The sequence below is a fragment of the Drosophila santomea genome, chromosome X (assembly GCF_016746245.2).
Source record: "Drosophila santomea strain STO CAGO 1482 chromosome X, Prin_Dsan_1.1, whole genome shotgun sequence".
Lineage (NCBI taxonomy): Eukaryota > Metazoa > Arthropoda > Insecta > Diptera > Drosophilidae > Drosophila > Drosophila santomea.
Window position 1 is genome coordinate 18,333,087 of NC_053021.2, and position 22,280 is coordinate 18,355,366.

At 37.3% G+C, this 22,280-nt stretch overlaps 2 protein-coding genes across 2 annotated transcripts in view; one reads left to right on the forward strand and one right to left on the reverse strand.

Moving 5' to 3' along the window:
- The window catches only part of LOC120456653, a 42,497-nt gene that overhangs the window by 8,838 nt on the left and 11,379 nt on the right, over window positions 1-22,280 (reverse strand). The window lies entirely within an intron of this gene.
- LOC120456655 lies at window positions 17,043-17,554 on the forward strand. The gene is made up of 2 exons (XM_039643587.1): window positions 17,043-17,265; window positions 17,329-17,554. The coding sequence occupies exons 1-2, from the start codon at window positions 17,086-17,088 to the stop codon at window positions 17,500-17,502; spliced, it is 354 nt and encodes a 117-aa protein (XP_039499521.1). The 5' UTR covers window positions 17,043-17,085; the 3' UTR covers window positions 17,503-17,554.

Consider the following 22,280-nt stretch of genomic DNA (forward strand, 5'->3'; position numbering starts at 1 on the left):
TTTCAATGCTAGTTAGTTGCTAACAACTTTAGCAGTATTTTGTAAACTGACAGTGCCACAACATTTAAGCTGTACATTTGCTTAAAATATCTATACTTATTATTACATCCACATACTTTCTCATTATGTATTAGTAATTTTAAATGCCAGTTAGTTGCTAACAACTTAAGCAGTTTTTGTATAAAAAACCCAGAAACTGAATCACTCCAAGCGGCCGACATCAATTTGATACCCATCAGCACGGAAGCATTTGGCAGCATTGAGGGAAGCCCGGTGCCCTGGCTCCCAACCGGAAGTGCAGGACTGTAAAAGGGTCAAAATGGGATAACGGACCGACTTCCGGTCGCTTGGGGCGGCGGAGGGCGGAGAGAGAACAGAAGCTCAGAAGCTTCTGGCGGCCATGATTGAACCGCACCCAAACCGAATGACAAAGTCGACGGGTCGACGGGTTTGGGACTGAGTATTTAATCACGGATTAGTCGGAAAGTTTTGTGTGCCTCCGCAGGACTCTTGTAATGAGTTGTGAGCCCAGGACTCTCGAGGCTTTACAACGAACTTGACAGGAGGCAAAGACAACAAACAAAACAAGTTTTTGAGTGCCGAAAGTTTTTCGTTTATCTCGGGCTCGTTTTTGCCCAAATGCCTGCAGTTGGTTTGCCGCCTTCAATTATTGTGCCGAAAATTGGAAAACTGCAGTGAGTGACAGCATACAGACTTCTTCATCCACAACTATTTCCCATTAATTTCAATTACTCTGTTAGAAAATGGAAATTTAATTGGGTTTTTCTGTCGGTTATTTAGTTTCAAGAACGAAATTAAGAACGAAATTTTTTTTAGAATTAAAAATATAAGCATTTTGTTTAAATTGATCCTTTGAAGGATTTAATGCTTTTTTTTTTGTTCATCTGGTTCATTATAATATAAATTATTTTCATGCGTTATGCATCTCGTTTTCATTTCCATTTTGCTTTCCATTTCATTTCACTGGATTTCGGGTTTCGGGGCTTTTCCTCTTTTCTTTATTTTTATGGCCCATAGTCAATTTACAATTTGGCTTTGACATTGTCCTCATTTGAGTAAATCAAATGGTTGTCGTAAATGTCTGGCATCTTTTTCTTCGTTGTTATTGGGGCCCCATATAAATCCTATTTTGTTTATCTTAATTCACCCGAAAGACGAGTTCGTCTTCTCATCGCTCGCAAATCGATAAAGTTGTGCTTTATTTGAATTTTCCATTAATTCCAGCTCATCAAAACAACTTCTGCCCGGGGTTTTCCCGCAACGTTATCGATTTTTTTTTCCCGACGTTGTGTTGCCCGCGGGAGATTAATCCCAAACCAGAATCTATATGTGTGTATATATAGCCGTGTATATTGATATGCTCAAAGTGAATATTAATTTCAATTCGAATTGAAAAATTCAATTGAAAGTGCGCGGTGGCGAAGTGCAAAGAAAGGGCGGCATTGGAGGTGGAAAAGTGTTTACTCGGAGTCTCCTTTTATTTTGAGTGACTTTCAAGAGCCTTCCAATTCCATTTCAATCGTTTTTTCATCACCATTTTTTTTTTTTTATTATTTTTTTTTTTGCTGTGTCCTGCTTAGCACATTTTAATTTTGGCCGACACCCGACGAGCACCTTTTGAAAAACAGGAAATTGCTCAAATTGAATTCTCTGATTTCCCTCCACTTCCCACTTCCCATCGTCCTTTTCGGAGATTTTCCGCCTGCATCCTGTGGCACACTCAAGTGCATTTTAATGGATTTTTAGTTTTCGGTAGTGAAATTCGTACATTTGTGCATATATACATTTATAAATGAAAATGTCTGCATGCAAATGGGTGGCAAAACTCAACGTCTTGAAACTAAATGCTTCTCTGACGAGATTTTCTGTTGCTGAGTCTCTATTTTTTAAAAGAAAAGTTTATAAACACGTTTTACTTGTTTTATTAATATTATAATACGATTATACTCTTTCCAGAAATAGAAATTCCTTTAGGAAAATAAATTCTACAAGAGACCCAATGAACCCAATGAAATCCCAGCACTGGCAATTCAAGAAACAAGATTTCAAAATCCCACATTACATTTAAATATAGAGCGTTATCCTACAAAGCCCTGAACACATGTGCTGCCCATGTGGAGGCCGTTTTATTGAAAAACATCAACGCGGCGTATACTTAATGTCCAATTGGTCTCGGCACCCAAATAAGTCGACTATATTTTCATGACTCGGCGCAGGCAGTGCGGCCCTTTCTTATAAGCTTCCCTCCAACCCCTTTATTATACGCCTCTGCTTAAGCCTTTGAAATATCCACAGGCGGTGTGTGGAGGGGGGCAAAGATTTTCCCCAGAATCTGTTGCTGGCGCTGCTGCAACGACACATCGTTATCCCTAATGCCTGATGGCTTGAATAAAAGCTTAATAAATATTGCCAGCGCCCAAGTTTCGTGACGAGGACATCGCTTGCTCTTAGCTGTTTTTGTTGTCCTCGTCCGTCGATAACCCAAAAAAAAAAATGTACCCAGAAACCAAACCTTAAAACAACCTACTCTAAAAAAAAATACAAAAAAATGTGTATAAAAGTTAACACCCAAAGAACATGCTCGTATATAAACAAATCTGTGAAGAACTTTAAGAAGTAATTATTCAATTTGGCTCGTCCTTTTAGGATATCGAAATACCTTTTAGTAGGGTATCGAAAATTCAAGCTGCCTACCAGGTTGTCATGCGAGTGTATGTGTGCTAGAATGTGTATGTATTTTTGTCATTTGTCTTAAAGCCACAAAAAGGGAGAAAGAGATATCCTTAGACTTTGTCTACTGTTTTTCGGTGCGTACAAAAAAAAAATTGTAAGATGGCTGCGTGAATAACGATGAGGGAGACTGATGGCAGTTGTTGACTTTTAAAGCTTTTCTTTCCGTTTTCCAAAAGCTCAGAGCTGACGCGAAATTTGCACTTAAGTCTAAACAATTTATAAACTTTGGTGTTTTTCTTAAAATGTTCAAAAGAGATACTATTTGGCAGCAAGCAATCATAGGGATTTTATAAGTGCTACGTTAATACAAAGAGATTCTATAAGTTTTATTTTAATACAAATTGATTTTATAAGTTTTATTTGAATACAAAGAGATTTTATAAGTTTTATTTTAATACAAAGAGATTTTAAAAGTTTTATTTTAACGAAACAAATTTTCATTTTACATAAATGCTTGTATTTATTGCTCATAAAGTATTCTAATTTTATATATTCACCAAGATTTCCATAATTTCTTGTACGTACTGAAAAAATAGTAGTTATTCTTCGGCTGCACCATGAATTTCTCCCATGCAAACCAGTGAAGCACATTTATACAGAAATTCGATAATTGCCGCTTTATGAAGCCATAAATTAGATAAGCACATTAAGGGTAAATGGGTGGTGTGTGTGTGTGTGTGGGGGGGGAAAACGCCCGCACACATGCACACAAAATACTGGAGAATTTTTCCATGGGCATGGGGATGAAGTCAGGATAAAGTTTTCACGACGCTTCAAAGGCGAACAGCAAAACCTGCTAATTGCTTGGAAAATGGAAATATGCTAAAAGGATAATTTATGCACGAAAATTGTATAATGCCCGCTAATTAATTTCCTCAGTTGGTGAGTCGAATCAAAGATTCCAATTCGTATTCAAATCGAAATAAATAATAGCTCGAACTTTTGCGGTGACAATATTTTGTGTGTCAATTTCTATATGCAAATCGAGTGGCAAAACAATTGGAAAACTTTGTCTAAGACGACAATGCAAAAAAAAAGAAGCACATTTATCAAAACGGCGCGGGCGCTTGAAAAATCAGGGGGGGGAACGAAAGAAAAGCATACCAAAAGGAAAAGCGGACGCGGAAAAATCAACAAGAATATAAATATGCAAATGAAAAGGCAACGCAGATGTTCAATCAACAGTTGACTGCCGTTCTCCATGGACTCGCCGCAAAAGCAAACATACACCCATGGCCAAGCGACTATAGCCCACCAATGAAATTGCAATGAAATTGCAATGAAATTGAATTGCGCACAGCTGATGGTCACTGCAAACAATTATTTAAAATTTATTAAAACAAATAATAAGCTACAATCAAAATTATCAAGCAGATTCATCGAACTATTTTCCTTTAATCCACACAAATGTGGCATTAACTAATTTCAGTAGTTCTGGTATAGAAGTTTTACTATAAGTATATCCACTCGCACTGATTTTCTTAATTTCAACATTTACAACTTTTCACTGTTTATCTTTTTTTTTCAGCTTACATTTTCCTGTCCCCGGGCGGCGAATAAGAAAAAGCCGAGAAAGGTAAAAGTGAAAAACTTTCTATCGCGTAGCATTCCACTCGGTTTGTTATATGACGTACCTGCGCTGCTTTTCCACAATTTCCACTTTTCAGCCTGCTGGGCAATCGGTTTATGCTGTTGACAGTTCAATTTTCCCAACAACCAAACCAAAAATACGCAAAACTTTACACAAATAATGTGGAACTTTATATATGGAAAGCCGAAATAGAAATTGGGAACAGCCACCTTTCAAATGGACACATTTTTGGCAAACAGTTGAAGAAACCCGGAAAATGCTAAACAAATCTAAACTTCTCGCCACGCTACAGGGTATCTGTTAGTCGAGGAGCTCGACAGCTGCGAACGCGGTAAGTTTTGAAAACATAAATATATATGTTAAAGCCCAGCAACTTAAATGAGAATTTGAAATAATTTATATACATAATCAAAGTGATCATTGTGCTCCGAACATTTTAGCCACTTCTCGGAAATCGCATGAGGCAATTAATTAAATCCTTAAACAACAGGAGGTCCCATGGAAAATCAATCTCCACAGCTCCACAACTACGGCGCACCAGCCTTAAAATTACAAGATAATGTTTTTCCATTATAATTGAAGTTTGTAATTGCTGCGAGGAGTTTTCGCTGGGCGGAAAACTTGGCGACACAAGTTGTCAAGGCAATCAACTTTATTGCCCCGCAGCGCACATGTGACGCTGTCCCTTTCACTCCGCCCGCCTACAGGAGTTTATGTTATTGTAGTTAAGTAATACTCATGTATGTGTGTGTGTGTGTGTTTGTGTTTTTCGCGACATTTCACAGCTTCATGGCGTTTTTTTCATTAAATTTAGTTCAGAGTTTTACACGCTGGGGAGCGGGGCAAAAACTGTTGCCACATTAAAATGCACATAAAAATCATTAACCCAAAGACGCCTGACAACGAGCAAGAGCAGCCAGCCAGCCAGGCAGCCAGCCAGGCAGCCAGCCAGGCAATTGTGTTAATGGTCCGCCCACTTTGCCAGCCCGCCCCCTTTTTCCGGCGCTTTTCCTTGTGTTTATTTCGGCATTACAGTAAACTCAATAATTTTGCCTTCTTAATGTACAGCTCTCCTTTGTCTGCCCATCAACAGGTAGGAGTTGTCAGTGCCGCCACGCCTGAGACACTGAAAAAAATATCCAAGACGAACCGTATAGCTATTGAATCTTAGTTAATATTTACCTAATACATTTACTTAATAAGTTTACAGAAAATGGTACGACAAATTCTCAAAGTCAATCCCAAAATAATGTAGCACACCACTTGCACTCGTAATTTGGCTCACTGCGTAAGTGTGAGATTTCCGCTCAGTGTATTGCAATGCAGCTTTTTGGGGCGCCCTTCACGTGAAATTACAGTTATTTGGGCTCTCTGGGCTTGCTCCTGTTTATATGTATGTATGTGTGTGAAGGAGAGTGAAGAAAATCAGAAAAAGGTTAATTTGCAATTATGTTTTATGTGTTTGCTGAGTCCTTTGTGCGCTTATGTATATGTGTGTGTGTGTGTGTGAGTGTGCATGAAAACACTTGAGGCCAGGTGTCCATTTTGGGTTTTACCTGTCCGATTTGAACCCCCCGCCCTCCCCCCACTTCTCCGCCTGCCTTTTATTTCGCCAGTTTCTGCTTTGATAATTTCTAAAGCATACTTTTTGGGGCAGAAAGTGAAAGCCAGTGAGAGAGAAAGTGAATGCGAAAGTGAAAGTGAAGGCTAGCGGAATGAGCGGAATGAGTCGATGGGGAAAAACAAAACTCAGAACTTGGCGTCTGTTGTCTGCAATAAAATAAATTTCATTTAATATTATAGTTGTTGCTACTGTTGTACTCCGCTGCTTATTGTTCTTCTTTATGTTGTATCTCAATTGTTGTTTAGACATTTTGAAATCATAAAAGAGAAGCAGTTGGCGCACAGAAAAACTTTCAAATGGCTCTCATATACCCTAAAAACAGAAAGTATTGCAATACGGCCATTTGCTTTAAAAGAACAAGAAAGATTTAAAAATTTCACATTATTTCAGATTATTAGTAAGCAGAAGATAAATTACATATTTTATAGGAACATTATATTTTCCCGTTTTTCCATGGTGAGTGTATAAATTTATGTGATATTGACTCAAGAACTTTATCTGTCTGCACCGCATCTTGTTTTTCCCCGTCTCAATTGTTTATCTTCTGGGATGAACATCTTCTGCCCCGGACCCCCGTACATTCCATCACGTATCCTTTTGACTTTGAGACGTTTTCTGGCAATGAAATAAGTTGCGTGTCCTGCGCGGATGACATTTGTTTTAGTGTGGCCCACGAAATGAATTTGACAAGCGTTAATTAAGTTGCCTCCCGGCCATTGAGTCTGTCCATAAACCACAACGATATCAGCAGCAGAAACCAAAATATGTACCTTGCGACTAAAAAATATTGCAAATAATTAATTAAATGTTTCATAAAACTAAAGACAATAAATAAGCTAACGAATAATACTAAATATTAAATAATACTAAAAAATACTAAACACAAAATAATAAAAATTCTAAGTAATAATAAATACTAAATAATACTAAGTACTAAATACTAAATAATACCAAAAAATATGCGCCCTTCTCTGCGCTTCTCAAAAGTCCTACGTAAGCAAACAACTTTTTGTTAGTTTTTTTTTAAAATACTAAATGTGAGTAAGTGGTGCAGTGATTTTATGTGGTAGCAGAGGATATCGAAAATGTGATTTCGACCTACTGGAGGAAGTGCCTGAGCTAGCTATTTATTTTCCAGGAGCTACAACCAGCTATTATCTCTGACGTGGAAAAAGAGGAGAGCTTGAGGAAAGGGGTGAGTACCTGGGGAAAAATGGAGAGGGACGCTTAACTTTCTTTTATCATTTTAAAAAGAAAAATTATACATTTATAAAGTTAAATATGGGAAGCAAATATTAAAAATTTTAACTAAGCACATAATATATAAAAAAGAAATGTCTATTTCGTGTTGTTTAAATTTCTGTAAAAAGAATGCATAAATCTACAGATTTTGGGCATAATATATTTCGTTTTTCAGTAATTATGTTACCACATACACTCGGGTGTTTACGAGACATAAATGAGTGTTTTTGGCACTCATCCCTTTTTGGGCACTTGCCTTTTTCTGCCTGTTTGCCTTCTCTGTTCTTCGTTACGAGTGGCGAATGTGATCGGCACCCGACACTGAAATTTGTTGAGTGTGATTAGGGTGGCATAAAATGCCTTTCTTGCAGTTCTCTGGTATATATATCATAAATTGGTGTTCTATGTTGTAACTTTCCATCCCTGTGGGAAAATTTTGAATATTTGATTTCATAATGCGGCTGCAGACTGTCGAGGGGATTTTGGCCAAGGTTGGAAATCAATTTGACGCAGCTGCCGCCAAAGGGAGTTGCTGGGCGGTATATGCAAATGAAATGAGCAAAAAGGCAAGTAAGCCCTTTTTTAATTGCACATACGCCGAAAACCAAAGGGACAAGAGAGAGTGCTTTCTTCAAAATAACAACAGCAAACAAAAAAAAAAACACAAAAAAGGTATCTAGGGGACCGTAAAAAACCGCAATCCTTTGGCCCCAAAAATACAAAATTCAAAAACATTTTATGATGCCACCACACACACACTTACAAACACACACAATGGGGCATTTAAAACGTATTTAAAATGCAACTTTAAAGACGCCCCAAAGTATGCAAAGCACTGGTAAATAACATAAAATACGAAATACGACTGCGGCCGCACAAAGTATTTCCCATAAAAAGCGTCGAAAAAGAAAAGCCAGTGAAAACTCAACCACAAAAGGCGGCCAGGATATAATCGCACCATCCAAAACCACCGTTCCCCCTCATCAGCACACACACGCATACCCACTCACACACACACACACACACACACACAACACACACACATCAATGTCTGTCTGGTTTACAGGGACCCTCGAATGCAAATTAGCTTCCTTCGCGCGCGCTGAAAAAACCCTTTGCCATATATGCAAATGTGCCGCAAACTGGCTTACATTTCACATTGCTCATACGCACCGGAGGCCGCCATGAGAACTAAGCCACAACAAGGACGACAAACTACAAAAAACACAGAAAAACTCACACAAAAAGAAGACCAAAATAAAACTGCAAAATGTAGACATCCAAGGGGACGAAGGGGACGAATAATGAGTGTTTTTACTAATTCATGTGTAAAAATCAGGTCGAAATAAAACAGTTTGAATATAAAACGGAAAGTGTGCGATGCGAAAAGTTTTATACGAGCACCAAAGGGATATGTGAACAGTGATATATGGGAAACTTTTCTGCCGACGTGCGGAAAATGGGAACGACATTAAAAGCTAGCAGAGAGTCGGTTGGATAAGCCATTGACCATATCAAAGGGACGAAATTTACAAATAAATATTCTTTAACAGACAAAGCTTTGAGAATAACTTTATTTTTCTCAAGAATTTATCTATAACCTTTGAAAAACCATTTAATGGTATAACTAACACAAGACAGGATTCGAGAATGTTTTCCGACTTTGTTAGCATTTTATTCTAATTACAAGCCAAAAAGCCGATCAATAAGAGGAGATACCCTTCGTTAGCAGCGAGAGAAAACTACAAAATGCTCTGCTCGATTTATGTTGAAATCGGAACCCATAAAGACACGCCCAATTAGCCTTTTAAAGTTTTGCGCCATAAAGCAAATAATAAATCCCATAAAAATGGCAAAAAGGCGAAAAACTTTGACAGAAGAGAGCAGAGAAGAAATAAAAATAAAAAGTGAACGATGAGTGCTTTAAAGCAGGAAGATGGTAGCAAAACTGGTAGATAAAGTTCAGCGCTGAGAAGCGGCAACCAATTAGGCCAAAACAACACAGAACTCACCCTCCAAAAATTTCCCCCAAAGGCAGATTTTGGCTTGCTAACCGAACGGAAGGATACAGCATCCAAAAATCTCCCTTTTTTGGGATGGGTGGTAACCCACCGCCCACCACAGCCCACATTTCCCAGTGAAGTTTATGCATATTAAACAGTTATCCAAGCGGAATGGAAAAGCTGCCGGGAAATCTGACTGGGAAACGAAGGTAAAAGGACTGGGGGAAAAGTGGGCGAGTGTGGATGAGAGTGTGTAACAGGAAATGAGAGCCATGTGAGCGGAAATTCCACATTACAAATTATGCAAATCACATGCGCTTTGATTATTTCACATTTTATTTTCATTTCTCTTAACCTTCGACCTTAACTAACCTGTTCGCTTTTGGCCATCATTTAGTCGGCGAAATTCAATTTGAATTGTTTATCGCTTTGTGGCAAGTTTGTGGGCGTTGCCCGCACAAGTTGTATATATTTTATACAACACAGCACTTAGAACGCTAATAGACGTCGAATAAATCACAAGTTGTACAATACAGAAATATATAATTTTGACAATTTTAAGGCAGGTAATAAAATATACGACTTAAAGGGCCCTCCTAAAATAAAATCAGGAATACTCGTATATGGTTTTTAAAGCCATTCAGTTCATTAAACGCCCAAATACCTTGACTAAAAATACACACGAAGCGGCGGCAAATGAAATGAAACGAAACGACAGGCCGCATTTAATTCCGTCGTATTCGAAAACTCTTCATTTTGAAATCGGAACGTGCCTCTTCTGACATTGGTTTCGATTTACATTTGGTTTCATGTTGCCCTTTTTTATGGCCAAGATTTAGATTCATTCTTTTGTCGTAAAATGCGTGAGCTTCTCTCTCATTTTATTGAACCCAATTTTTGGCTGCTTTTGGTTGCTTTTGGTTTGCTATACGTATGGCAACGGATACATGTGCGTATCCGACGGATACAAAATTGGCCTTGGCTGATTTTTGGAAAACATATTTGGCCATTTTTCATTATGGCATCTGCGGCTTTTTTCGACAATATTTTCGCATAATTTATTAGAATATTTATGAGCATTCACATGTTGTACTGAAAAATTCCTGCCATCGAATATTTTCTTTGTCGATTGTCGTTCATGAATTTTTTCCGCATCGAATAGCAAATATCATTTACATGCTCTGAGCTCATTTTTGTTTTCACATATTTTTCCATAAATTGCGTATACGCAAACGGGGCCAAGGTCAAGGACAAGGATCCATCTACTCATCTCGAAGGTCTTACTCTTCTCTGCATTAGCTTTTTTATTTTGTTGTTGTATATGAAAATCGGAGTGGGGATTTCTCAAGGGTCGATTGGGCCTTGAATAAATCCATAGGCTTATAATCCCACGAGGATTTGGCCCCGATTTCTGGAGCATATCGAATGGAGCGTGGAGGTTAAAAGCTTTTCGAAAGTTAATATCATGTTGAATATATCAAAATATATATATGCCATTTAATATGCTTATAAATATATGCCATTTAATATGCTTATAAATATCTGCTGCTTATATGTGTTTGCGGTAGTTCTTAAGGTCTTTAATAAACGAAATGGTAACTTCTAACTGACTGCGTTACCGTTTCCTTCGCCCATTAGTCAAATTATCCCTGCGGCTAATTGCTTAGTAAATTTAAGGTGAAGTCGAATAAAATGAACAGCTTAAAAGGTTGAAACCCTATCCCACACCTGTGAGTTTTCCAGTTAACCGGCCATTTAATCATCTTCAATTGTCGCCCCTGATGCGATTAGCACAAGTTCTTTGGTCGTCAAAATGGTTGGCAGTGACATTCAGCAAAACTGGATGGGTTGTCAGGTTTTTTGTTGCTTAAGCGATTTTCACTGTCCCCAAAAAGGGGGGCACCGGAAGGGGGGAAGGGGGTGGTTGTTGAAAAACCAAACGAGTGAAAATTCACTGGGAAAAGTGCAACAACTGCGTTGACAGCATACCGAAGCCGAGATTTGCAGCAGAGACTGCTCTGCCAGTTCTTGTTTTCATCGTTACTTTTCTTTTTGCCTCCTTCTCTCGCACTTTTCCGAGTTTTCCTGCCTCCTCCCCTGCCGCCTCTCCTGGCGCAACTGTCATATTAAATACTTTTTCGAAATTGCAATTTAACTTTTATAGTAAGACAGGGAGCGACAGAAGGCGCTGCATAAAAAGCCCTGCGAAAAACAAACAGCAGACGCAGAAAGGGAAGTGCTCCACCAGCAACTTAAAGTTAGTAATCGTAAGTGATGAACCAAACTAATGAACATTTAAGCAAATATTTTTAAACAGCAATTTATAAATATTCATATAGTATATTCCATATCTACATAATGGTAAGACACGAATCTAATAAACTTGTATGTACATGCTGTCATAAATTTTCTTTAAATACAAATGTAGTTCGTAGCCAGAGCACACTGTAAGTCCAGCAACTTTTCTCCTGAGCAAACAAATAGTTCAGCAAGCCTTGGAGTGAACAAATCTACTGGCAAATGGCGTTCGAAGCATTCGCAGCTTATCAATGGCGAACTGGGAACGGAGAAAGGGGAGAAGAGACTGGAGAAAAGAAAAGCCGGGAGAATGGGAGCAAAAGGAAAGAAAGGATATGTGGAGCGGATTGCTCTAACAATATAAAAAATAACTCAACAGTTGGCAGCAGTTGGCAAGCGGATGTGTGGCATGTGTGCGATGCGATAGTTTATTGAAAAGTTTTCCTCCCACCCACACTCGCACTATTTACTTTTCCAACCTACCTCCCCCCCCCCCCTTTCACCACCCGCTTTTGGCCAGGCTAAAATTAAAACTTTCCCCATCGAAAAGTGGGCGAAAGAAGCGAAAGGATTGTGTCGCAAAATAGTTTTCATTTTTCGTTTTACACTCCGCTGGATTTCCACCCGCTGAAGAAAGTTAATACACACAAATACTCTTGGAAACGTGGTAAGGAGAAAACAAATTACTTAAGGAGAAATGGCAAACAACAAATTGTACAGCATTAAAAATAGATGACATAGCCAGCTAACAATGCTGTTTCTGGCTGGAAAATCTAACGCTGAAACTGAGGAAATTTAATATGGGAAATTCAGTGGCACTCAAAGGAAACCAATTGAGGCAACTTTGCAGTAGAATTCAACGGAAAATCAACTTCCCAGCGGAAATTCGAAGGAACTAGGGGAAATTAAGTGAGAAAATAGAAACGAAACTATTAAGAAATGAGAGATATTCTTGGGTAATCGTCTATCGAAATTGTTTGCTTACCGCAAAGGCAAAATAATGAATTTAAATGCATAGATTAGTTTGTAAATTTTTAAATAAGCAAGTAAATTGCGCTTGATTATTGTGGAAAAACTTAAATAAATGTTAATGCTCCACAGCGTCAAAAGCGGCAGCATCATAGACCGTTTCGTCCTGCTGAGCGAGATATAATGAGTTTTTTAATAAAAACCGACGCCGTATAGCTGAATATAATGCCCGGGTGACGTTGCCCACCCGCCAGGACCTCCTACTCTCACCTCTCACATCCATCAGTGCTCAGCGCTCTCCATTCAAAATTCAAATATACGGCGTCACCTTTCATTTGAAAATACGGCAACAAGGGTAACTGCAAAATATGGGAGGACGGTAAGAAAGTGGCACAATAGCCGGGCAAAAGCAAAAAAATAACACAACAAAAATGTGAACGAAAGAAAAAGGTTTGCACAACTCAGAGTAATTGAAGCGAAACTTCTAGAATGCTCGCTATACAAGCTAATGTACAGAAAATTATCACAAAATGTTTCTAATACAGAAAAAAAAGTCTAGAATTATGCAATAAAATATATTAAACGTACAGAAGTAAAACAGTCTCTTATCGACAGCCTTTTTAGCATCAGCATAGCATCCTTAGCACTACTTTCTTGTCGCGAACTGTACGTAGTACGTACTTATTCGAAGTTATCTGTATAGAAATATGCTTATATATACGAGTATATTCTGCGTTATTGCGTAGCTGACCGTGCCAGTTACCTGGGCATTTGTTGACCTTTTTCTGAATTTTAAACGCCATTCGCCCCAGGTGCGAATGTCGTGACTTGAATTCCCGGCCTTTTCTTGCCACACAGCCAAACTTTTTCTCAGTTTTTTTTTCGCTTTCTGGTCATTTCTTTTATTTGCCTTCTGATGCGGTTAAGGCCACCAAAAAAGAAACCGAGCAAGGTCAATAGCCGCTAGGCCAGGAAACCAAAAAAAAAATAATAAGAATACAACGAAAATAATGGCGAAGGTAGGAAATTACTTGACGAATCGTGGAGAAATTTACATTTTATTTATTGATTAAATTTACCTGAACAATCAGCCAGCTGAATTTATTACAATATCTCACTGCGACTTTAGTTCAATTCAGCGACTTAAAAGCTTAATTAAACGCCATTTGGTTGTAAAATATTGCATGTGTGAGTAATTTATATTCAGAATATGACCCTTAGCCATACAAATAATTAATTTAAAAAACTCTTTTCACATTGCCTCTGTGTTCATAACGATTAATTAAACGGGGGCACAGTAATGTGAAAACTATATTTGCATTAAATAATGCACAGCAATTGGGAATGATAAATATTTATTATAGTTCAATATAATTAAGAAAATGTGTTAGCACTAATAAATGTAAGGCAAATATAAGGTACTTTTAAATCACTTACAATAAATCAGCGCTAAACAGAGATTTGGAAGTTGTTGCATGGTATCCTTACCTAAAAAATAAATACAAAATAATGTCATTGTTTAGATTAATATTCATATATAAGTATCAGCCTTAATTTATTTATGTAATACACAACAAAATGGTGCCCTTAACCTAGAGACTAATTAATTAGAATTGGCTATTCTTAAACTGATTTCCTCCTGAAATGATTAATAAAACATTGGCGTATAAATTACGCAGTTTCCTGTAAAATAACCATGCATAAAACATGGTCCATCAATTGGAAGTGTATTGCAATACGGGTCATGTAAATGCCGATAAGGACCACTCACTTCCTCTTCCTGCGACCGGAAGTGAGCGAGAAAGGCGAAAAGGAAAAAGGAATGGCAGCCAGGATAAGCAGGTCTAAGGTCGCCTAAGTTTCGGCCTTCGAGTTTCCTGCCTTTGATGTCGCCCAAAATGCTTGGAAATGCATATTAAATGCGTGGACTTAGTGGCCGCGCTTCATTCGACTGCTCGACAATTAGCTAATAGGATGGTGAGTATCAACTTTTGTAGCCCTGAGAAATGAGCCGAATAATGGGAAAAATAATTATCAAGTATACGCAGTACAATCCTTCGCAACAGTTACAAATTGGAAAAAACAATTGTGACAGCTGCAAATAATTTTAGATGAAATGTGCTGCTACTTTTTCGCTGCGCCTTTTTTTCTCTTTCCTCTTAATGTTCGCTTTGAAAGAAATTGTTGTTATGCTTCCTTAATTTTCAACTTCAAAGTTTCCATTTCGCATTTTTATATGCACACGTTAAGAGTCAAAAGTGAATGGGTATCAAGAGTTACCTAGCACTGCTGTTGCTATAGCAATTTATTAAAGCAGCAATACCTAAGTTACCTTGAAAAGCTTACATTTTTCCCTACATCTTACTGAAATTTTGTATACAACGTTTAAGCATGGTATTACTTCGTACTTTTCAGTCGCTTGTAATGGGTATCTCAAGGTTCATACGCTTGTATCTTCCGTTTCGCAAGAGGTTGAGCAAGCAGTTGCAGCTGGCTGGCACTGAATGGATGAACAATAACGTAACAAGACTTTAGCAAGTTGCGTTAAGCAAATTAGAAAGGAAATTCGCTCTCGCACACACACATACTTGCACACTCACACACATGCACGCGCATTTCCCGAGTTTTCCAGCTGGGTATGAGGAGTGTGGGGCGGTAGGCGTGGCCGGATAACGGAGGCTGGCAAGGATGAAGTTTTGTTTTTTTGGGAGCCGTGTCGGTTGCTCTGGCTATTTCATTCTTGAAGTGCGCACTTCACTCGAGTAATTTGCCACGACACGCGCACTCACCCACAGCCACACACACACAATCACACACGCACGCATACTAACGCACGCACGCACAGCTGGCAGCCATTTCGACACACACACACACACGCAAACACACGCACATGTGCTGACATTTAGATTGAAAAACGAGCCAAAAAGCAAAGGCAACATATAATCGAAAAATGCTTCGCCAAGGGGAAATGATACAAAGCAATGTTTCCATGTACCTGCCGCCAGGGGCGTTACAGGTGTGTATTTGCCCAGTTGCGGGCAAGTTAATAGTACCACGCTCAAAAAAAGTGTTACAGGAAGGTAAGCATAAATAATTAAATTTGTTGATGAATATAAACAATATTATTAAATACTAATATTACATGTTATTAAATTCTAATGATACATGTTATTAAGTTCTAATGATACATGTTATTAAATTCTAATGATACACGTTATTAAATACAAATATGTCAAGTTATTAAATACTAATTTTGCAAGTTATTAAATACTAATTTTGCAAGTTATTAAATACTAATATTACATGTTATTAATACATACTAATATTACATGTTATTACTACATATTAATATTACATGTTATTACTACATATTAATATTACATGTTATTACTACATACTTATATTACATGTTATTACTACATACTAATATTACATGTTATTACTACATACTAATATTACATGTTATTACTACATACTAATATTACATGTTATTACTACATACTAATATTACATGTTATTACTACATACTAATATTACATGTTATTACTACATACTAATATTACATGTTATTACTACATACTAATATTACATGTTATTACTACATACTAATATTACATGTTATTACTACATACTAATATTACATATACATTTTAGCCTTTCTTTAAACAACGTAACCATAAATATGCTAGTCACATGATGCAACATTAAATATTATTAATAATTGATTATATATTTTCTTAACATAAATGCTTATGGCTGTACTATTTCGTTGACCCCCGCTGTACACCTGTGCGTGTGGCAAGTGAAGTGAAGTGAAGTGAAGCGTATGCTAAATTTTTATTGAAGTGCATACAAACAAACATGCCCGTCGGCAGCTCGCTCAGCCGCAGGGAAAACTGTTGACACTGCCCCCTTAGACTTTTCCCACCTTCTTCCCTCCTTTTCCACTCTACCCCCCTACCCCTGCTGCGCCCATTACCGCCCATCCCCCTTGCCCAAGGTCGAAGCTTGTCACTGGTAATTTTCCTGTGCAACAACAACAACAGCGGTAGCAGATAAAGAAGAAGTGGCAGCTAAAGTAGATAAAGCCGCTGGAGTCGAAGATACCTTAAATACAATTTAAAACCGAACGCGAGAAACGCACTGAAAAAAAAGCGTGATCAAACACACTTAAAAAATAAGACACTACAGACTATTGACAAAGAAAATGTCACATATGTATTTAGCTTTCACAATAACAATCATTGAATAACGATTAAATTAAAATTGAGTTGTGACCTTAAGTTTATCAAAAAACATATAAAAATAGCAAACAATTTTTAAATACCAAAATTTTCGATTAAAATCCGTTTTGATTATCAACAGCCGACCAGGTGGGTGAAATGAAAAAGCGAGTAACGCGCTATTGAATGAAAATCGGAATGAACAGCTTTGGCAGAGATAATGAGACTTAACTGATTAAGATGTTGAACGTAATAGCATTTTTTAATTAAGTAAGTACTTGTAGATATCAAGCTTTGCAATAAAAACTGTGAACTAATTGTTTTCCAAATCAGTTGAAAGTGTTCTGTCATAGCGAAATAGCAATCAATATCAAAATAACAATGAAATATCCGACAATTATTTTATTTGCCCTCGCCGCATTCGTTTTGCCAACTTTTGCCGCAAATGACTACCTTTGGGGCGAAGTTGGTGACAACGATTACAAACTGGCCAAGGATACCGTTTCGAAGGCGTTTTTCGTTGGACTTGTGCAGACCAAGAAATACGTTTTCAAGCAGTCGGTTAGTCACTTATACGCAACTTCCAAATAAAATTAAATTTTATAATCATGTTCTATTTAACAGGACAACCTAAATGCGCTGACCATTACGGCAATTAAGGTAACCGACAAAAAGAAGAGCCATGGAGCAACTGCTGTGCTGGTCAGCGGAGGTCCTGGATCCAAAGGAGCGACTATTAAGTTCACCTCCGAACGAGGTTACGGCATCAAGGATACCGTGGAAATATGGGGCCGTTAAATAACCTTCATAATATAACTCGCTACATAAATAACGCAATGCAACACCAAAATTCCAATGTGTGTTTTACTTTTTGTTTGGTGCAAGTGACATGAAAGTGCTCATATTTGTTTTTCGATATGTTTCATCTTTGTGGCAGTGTTAAGCCTATTTGCTATAAATCGCCGAAAGAATATTGTATTTTTTCTCAGTGCTCACGAGGTTACATTGATTTTGACACGGGCGCAGAAAGCAAAAACCAGCAAATCAAACACACCAACAGAGATAACAATGAAAGCGATTAAATGTACATATAGCAAAAGTGAGTTGCAGTTGAAACACTCTTTGTCAGGCAGTACGTAATGAAAGTTTATACTTTTCAAAAACTGCACTTGCAAAAACACAAAATTATCAGTTTTTTGGTAAAAAATTTTAAAATAATGGAATTTCATTGAGCTCGTAATTAAATTCCCAATGAAACTGTGTTCAAAGGTGGTAGGTCTATGTTTTTCACATTTTTTGCAATTTAAGATGATGTTACACCTTAGAAAAACTTCTAAAAATTTAAAAATAATTTTAAAATATGTGATCGTTAGCATTGGTAATTAGCAGCTTGAAAAGGTTTTATTTTTATTTATATGGCCATTTTTATACAAGTTATGATGAAAATTCACTTCGTAAATTTAACATTTTTGGCAAAAGAAGTTTTTCCAAATTTTCGTCATTAAACTTTGTTTTTTTTTTTGCCACAACTTTAAAATGAAATATCTATTTATTAAGCTCTATGTCCACAAATAGAATGGTTGTGATAAAAATTGGGCAATATTGAATTTATAATATTCCGTCCGCAAATTCAAATTATTTATTGCATTTTGTCACATTAGTTAAAAAATATTTAGTGTACCTGAAGGGGATTTTTGTTTGAGGGATGCTGAATGGCGGTGGGTGGTTTTTGGTTGCCTCTTAGTGGGTGGTATTTCCCCGCCTCCCCGCCGCCACTTTCATATTCCACTTCCACTGATGACGACGATGGCAACGACACAAAAGTTCAGTTCAAACACTCAATCATTTTTACACCCGACTATGCACACACACACACACACACATACAAAGAGGCGCACACTCGAACACCAGCAAGGATTTGTTGTGTGCACACACACTTGGACTTGTTGACAGCACGCATACACACATACAGACATACACACACAGGTGCAACGTAGCGTATTTGGCTATAAATAAATGTTCAATATTTTCCGTTCTCGCCACAGGAAAAAAGGAAATTATTCAATGGGAGGAGTAGACATTTTGAATTTTCTATCACAATTTGTTCAGCACCTTTTTTTTTTTTGCTTTTGTACCTGTCGCACGATAACTGAATTGCAATTGAATTTAATTATTTTTAGCGCAAACACGTTGGTGGTATACGAAATAGAAATAAAAAAAAAGAAGAAAAGATGTTGGTAAAGCTCACAAAATCCTGTGGGGGAAATTTAAAATGTTGCTGAGCTGCGCAGCAAAGCGGAAATTTTGTGTAAGCCGTGTGTATACCCAAAAAAAAAAAAAGGAATGTATATATATATACATAAATGTATATATATAAAAGCAACTCAATCAATGTGCTCCAACGACTCAATTTCAAACTTAGGTGTGTCAACACTTTCGGAAAAAAAGCGAGTCGGGCAATCGCAGCGGTGCGAGCGAGAGGGCAGCTGTTTGCTTTATTTATTATTAAATATAAATAATGAAAAATCAATAGAAATTTATTTATACATATTCATCAATATGTATACGAATTGCGCCCAGCCGAGGACATGGCCAACAAACTGAACAACATCCCAACAGACACAAGCCCAATACAGCAGACGACAAAAAATTGCACTAAATATAACACGTAACTTTATTTTTTTTTGCAATTTTATAAATGGCAAAAGCTTTGAAGTAGTTTTATGCCCCACTTTTTATGTAGAGCACTTTTAATTACGATTCAATAATTCATTTAGCTTGCACATTTGCCAGACTACAAATTTAAAAAACATTTTAATATAGGAAAAATGATTACTTGAAAAATCTACTGGTAAATGAATTCCTAGATATTTCGATGCCTAAATAATAATTGAAACAATATGACATATTAATTGAAATACCTAAAAGAGCTATTCTTGTGCCCGCCATCGTACCGACAGGCCAAAGTTCATGAGACAGGGCAAAGGGGTCAGCAGCCACAGGCGCAGGGGCTTCTGTTCTGAGTGAGGGAATTAACTTTAGGATAAATTTGTCATGTTGTCGAACCAAAAAGGGGGAAAAAAAACAAAAAAACAAAACAAAAAAAAATCAGGAAAGATGGAGAGCCAGAAAAAGAAAAAGCGAGGTAAAAACATCGAAGGATAACTCAATTATTTATGATGTATGCATGTGCATGTAGCTGGCTCTAAACGGATTAAAGGTTTCGGCCCAGAGGTGTTACACTTGTGACTTTTGTACTTACACGTACTTATTGTGTCCAAAGTTATTTTAGCCGACAATTTCTTGCTCCTCAGCGCTGCAACAAATCATACTTGAAGATGCACTTAATTGTAATCCATATCTCAGTTTACTCAACAGCCTTTAGATTCAATATTTTTGTTCCAAGAGATACATTTTATTAGCAAAGATTGTATGTATAACAATTTACTACCTTTCCCGCTTAAACAATATTTATAATTTTAATATCAAAATGTAATGCTCTTTGAGTCTGTAATACTTAACAAAAAAGTTGCAATATTGTTGCCCCCAACAGAGTTGTAATTTAATCACTTTCCCCACCACAATCACTGCAATCCAATCACCTTAATCAATTTGTAATAACTACCATTGCAAACCGGTAGATAACCAAAGAAAGAAACAAAGCCAACGAACTAGTGCAAAAATCCCAAACCGATATGCCACAATAATTGAATTCCCAGGGCTCTGGCTGAGATATATCTTTTAAGTTGATTACTCGAGAAGTTCCATTGGGGCGTTTACAGCTTAAATGCCAGATGGATAAAGGAAATCTCTGCAAATTGCTACACTTTTCACCCTTTGCCTCACTCTTACTCAAGCGCAACATGCCCTTAACTTTCAACACTGAAGTGGCAATAAAGTAATAGTTGGCAACGTTTTATTTAAATTAATTGCATGAAATTAGAATTTTATTGCCAATCGCCTGGGCGTTTAACCGGATGATTCTGTACGGGCTTTTATATGCTCATTGTGCTTCTTCAATTCGCATCCGCATTCGAATTTACATCCGCATTCACATCCGCATTCGCACTCTAATTGAATGAATACGCAATTGAATTTTCATTGCATTATTCATAGCGATTTTTCGGTGGTAGCCGGCATTATTGCAGTCAATTGAATTTGCAAATTGCCAATTATAATTACAGCAAACGGCAACCAAAATGAAAACAAAACGTGGTGGAAAGCTTGGTCGACAGGGGAAAATTGTCATTTCAATTAACCGTCGGTCTTTCGAACGTGGACACAATGCAATTTGTATAGATAAACTTGCTAAGTAAATAAAGGCAAATTACTGCGAGTCGATTAAAAAAATAATAAAAGCTGTGCGCCAAAATGTTTGCGTATTTTATTGCATTTATTGCATGAGAAAATAAATAATGAGTACCTTTTAGTTAGCTGCAATTATTAATTAACTGCTAATATCTCAATTAGTTTTCCATTCGGCTTACTTTCAATAATTAGTTGTCTCCCATGCCACGCCCACCGACCCCAAACTGAAAATTAAATGGAGTTGTGTGTGTACATAACCATGCTATCCAACTATCCATACTCCAAGTTGTCGCCATCCATCCACACGCATTGGACATCTGGCCATCCATACATATTCCCACAATTAAAATGCATTTTCAACTGTCAATTGTCCGCTGCTCGGAAATGTATGCTACAGAAATGCACAATTATCCAAGTTAATTGACATATGCCAGAGCGAGTGCTCAGTTATTGTTATCGAACCTTTTATGGTGACTGTACATAGTCGCAAAATTGAATTTGAAACTTGACCACAAAATCAATTTGATTACTTCAAATTACTTAACCAACTTTGGGTTTTAGAGTCAAAAATGTATGGGAGAAAGTCTTTTGTAATTAGAGTAATATTTGCATTCAATGGTTGAGCTTTCAATGAAATTATTTATCCCAAACTTCAACTTTTTTTTCTTTCAGCGCATTTGTGGTTATTGATGACTGCATCGCCAAAATATTGAAATTTTACCAATGATAAACACAATGACGCTGCTGAAGATGATGACAATGATCTGTCGCCACTCAAATGCAAAGTGTTTATTTTTGGGGTATTTGGTTGGACTGAAGGTTGGCCTATTTTATATGGGGATGAGGTTTTCGGATTTTGGGGTTTTTTTTTGGGGTCTTGGACAGACTGTTTGCCTCTTTGTGGCTTCATATTTCGTTGCATTTCGGTTAGTTACGCAATCAAAATGACTGACAGCTAAATATGCATATTCAATTAGAGAGCAAGGCGAGTTAAACGAAAAAGGCAAGCAGAGGCGGGGTTGTGAAAAAGGGGAGGAGCCTCTGGCGGTTAAGGCTTTCACCCATACACTTGCACAAGCACACACTGACACACACACAAAAACACAGTCAGAAAATTCACTGAGCATTTCGCCTTGAGATTCCTCAAATTGAAGAGAGGCAGACGGAATTGCAGTCACAGTTCGGTGGTTTCTTTGATGCTGCATTTCACGGCTTAAATCAGAGTAGCCACAAAGTATGTAAGACAATAAAACTATTGTTTGGATTAT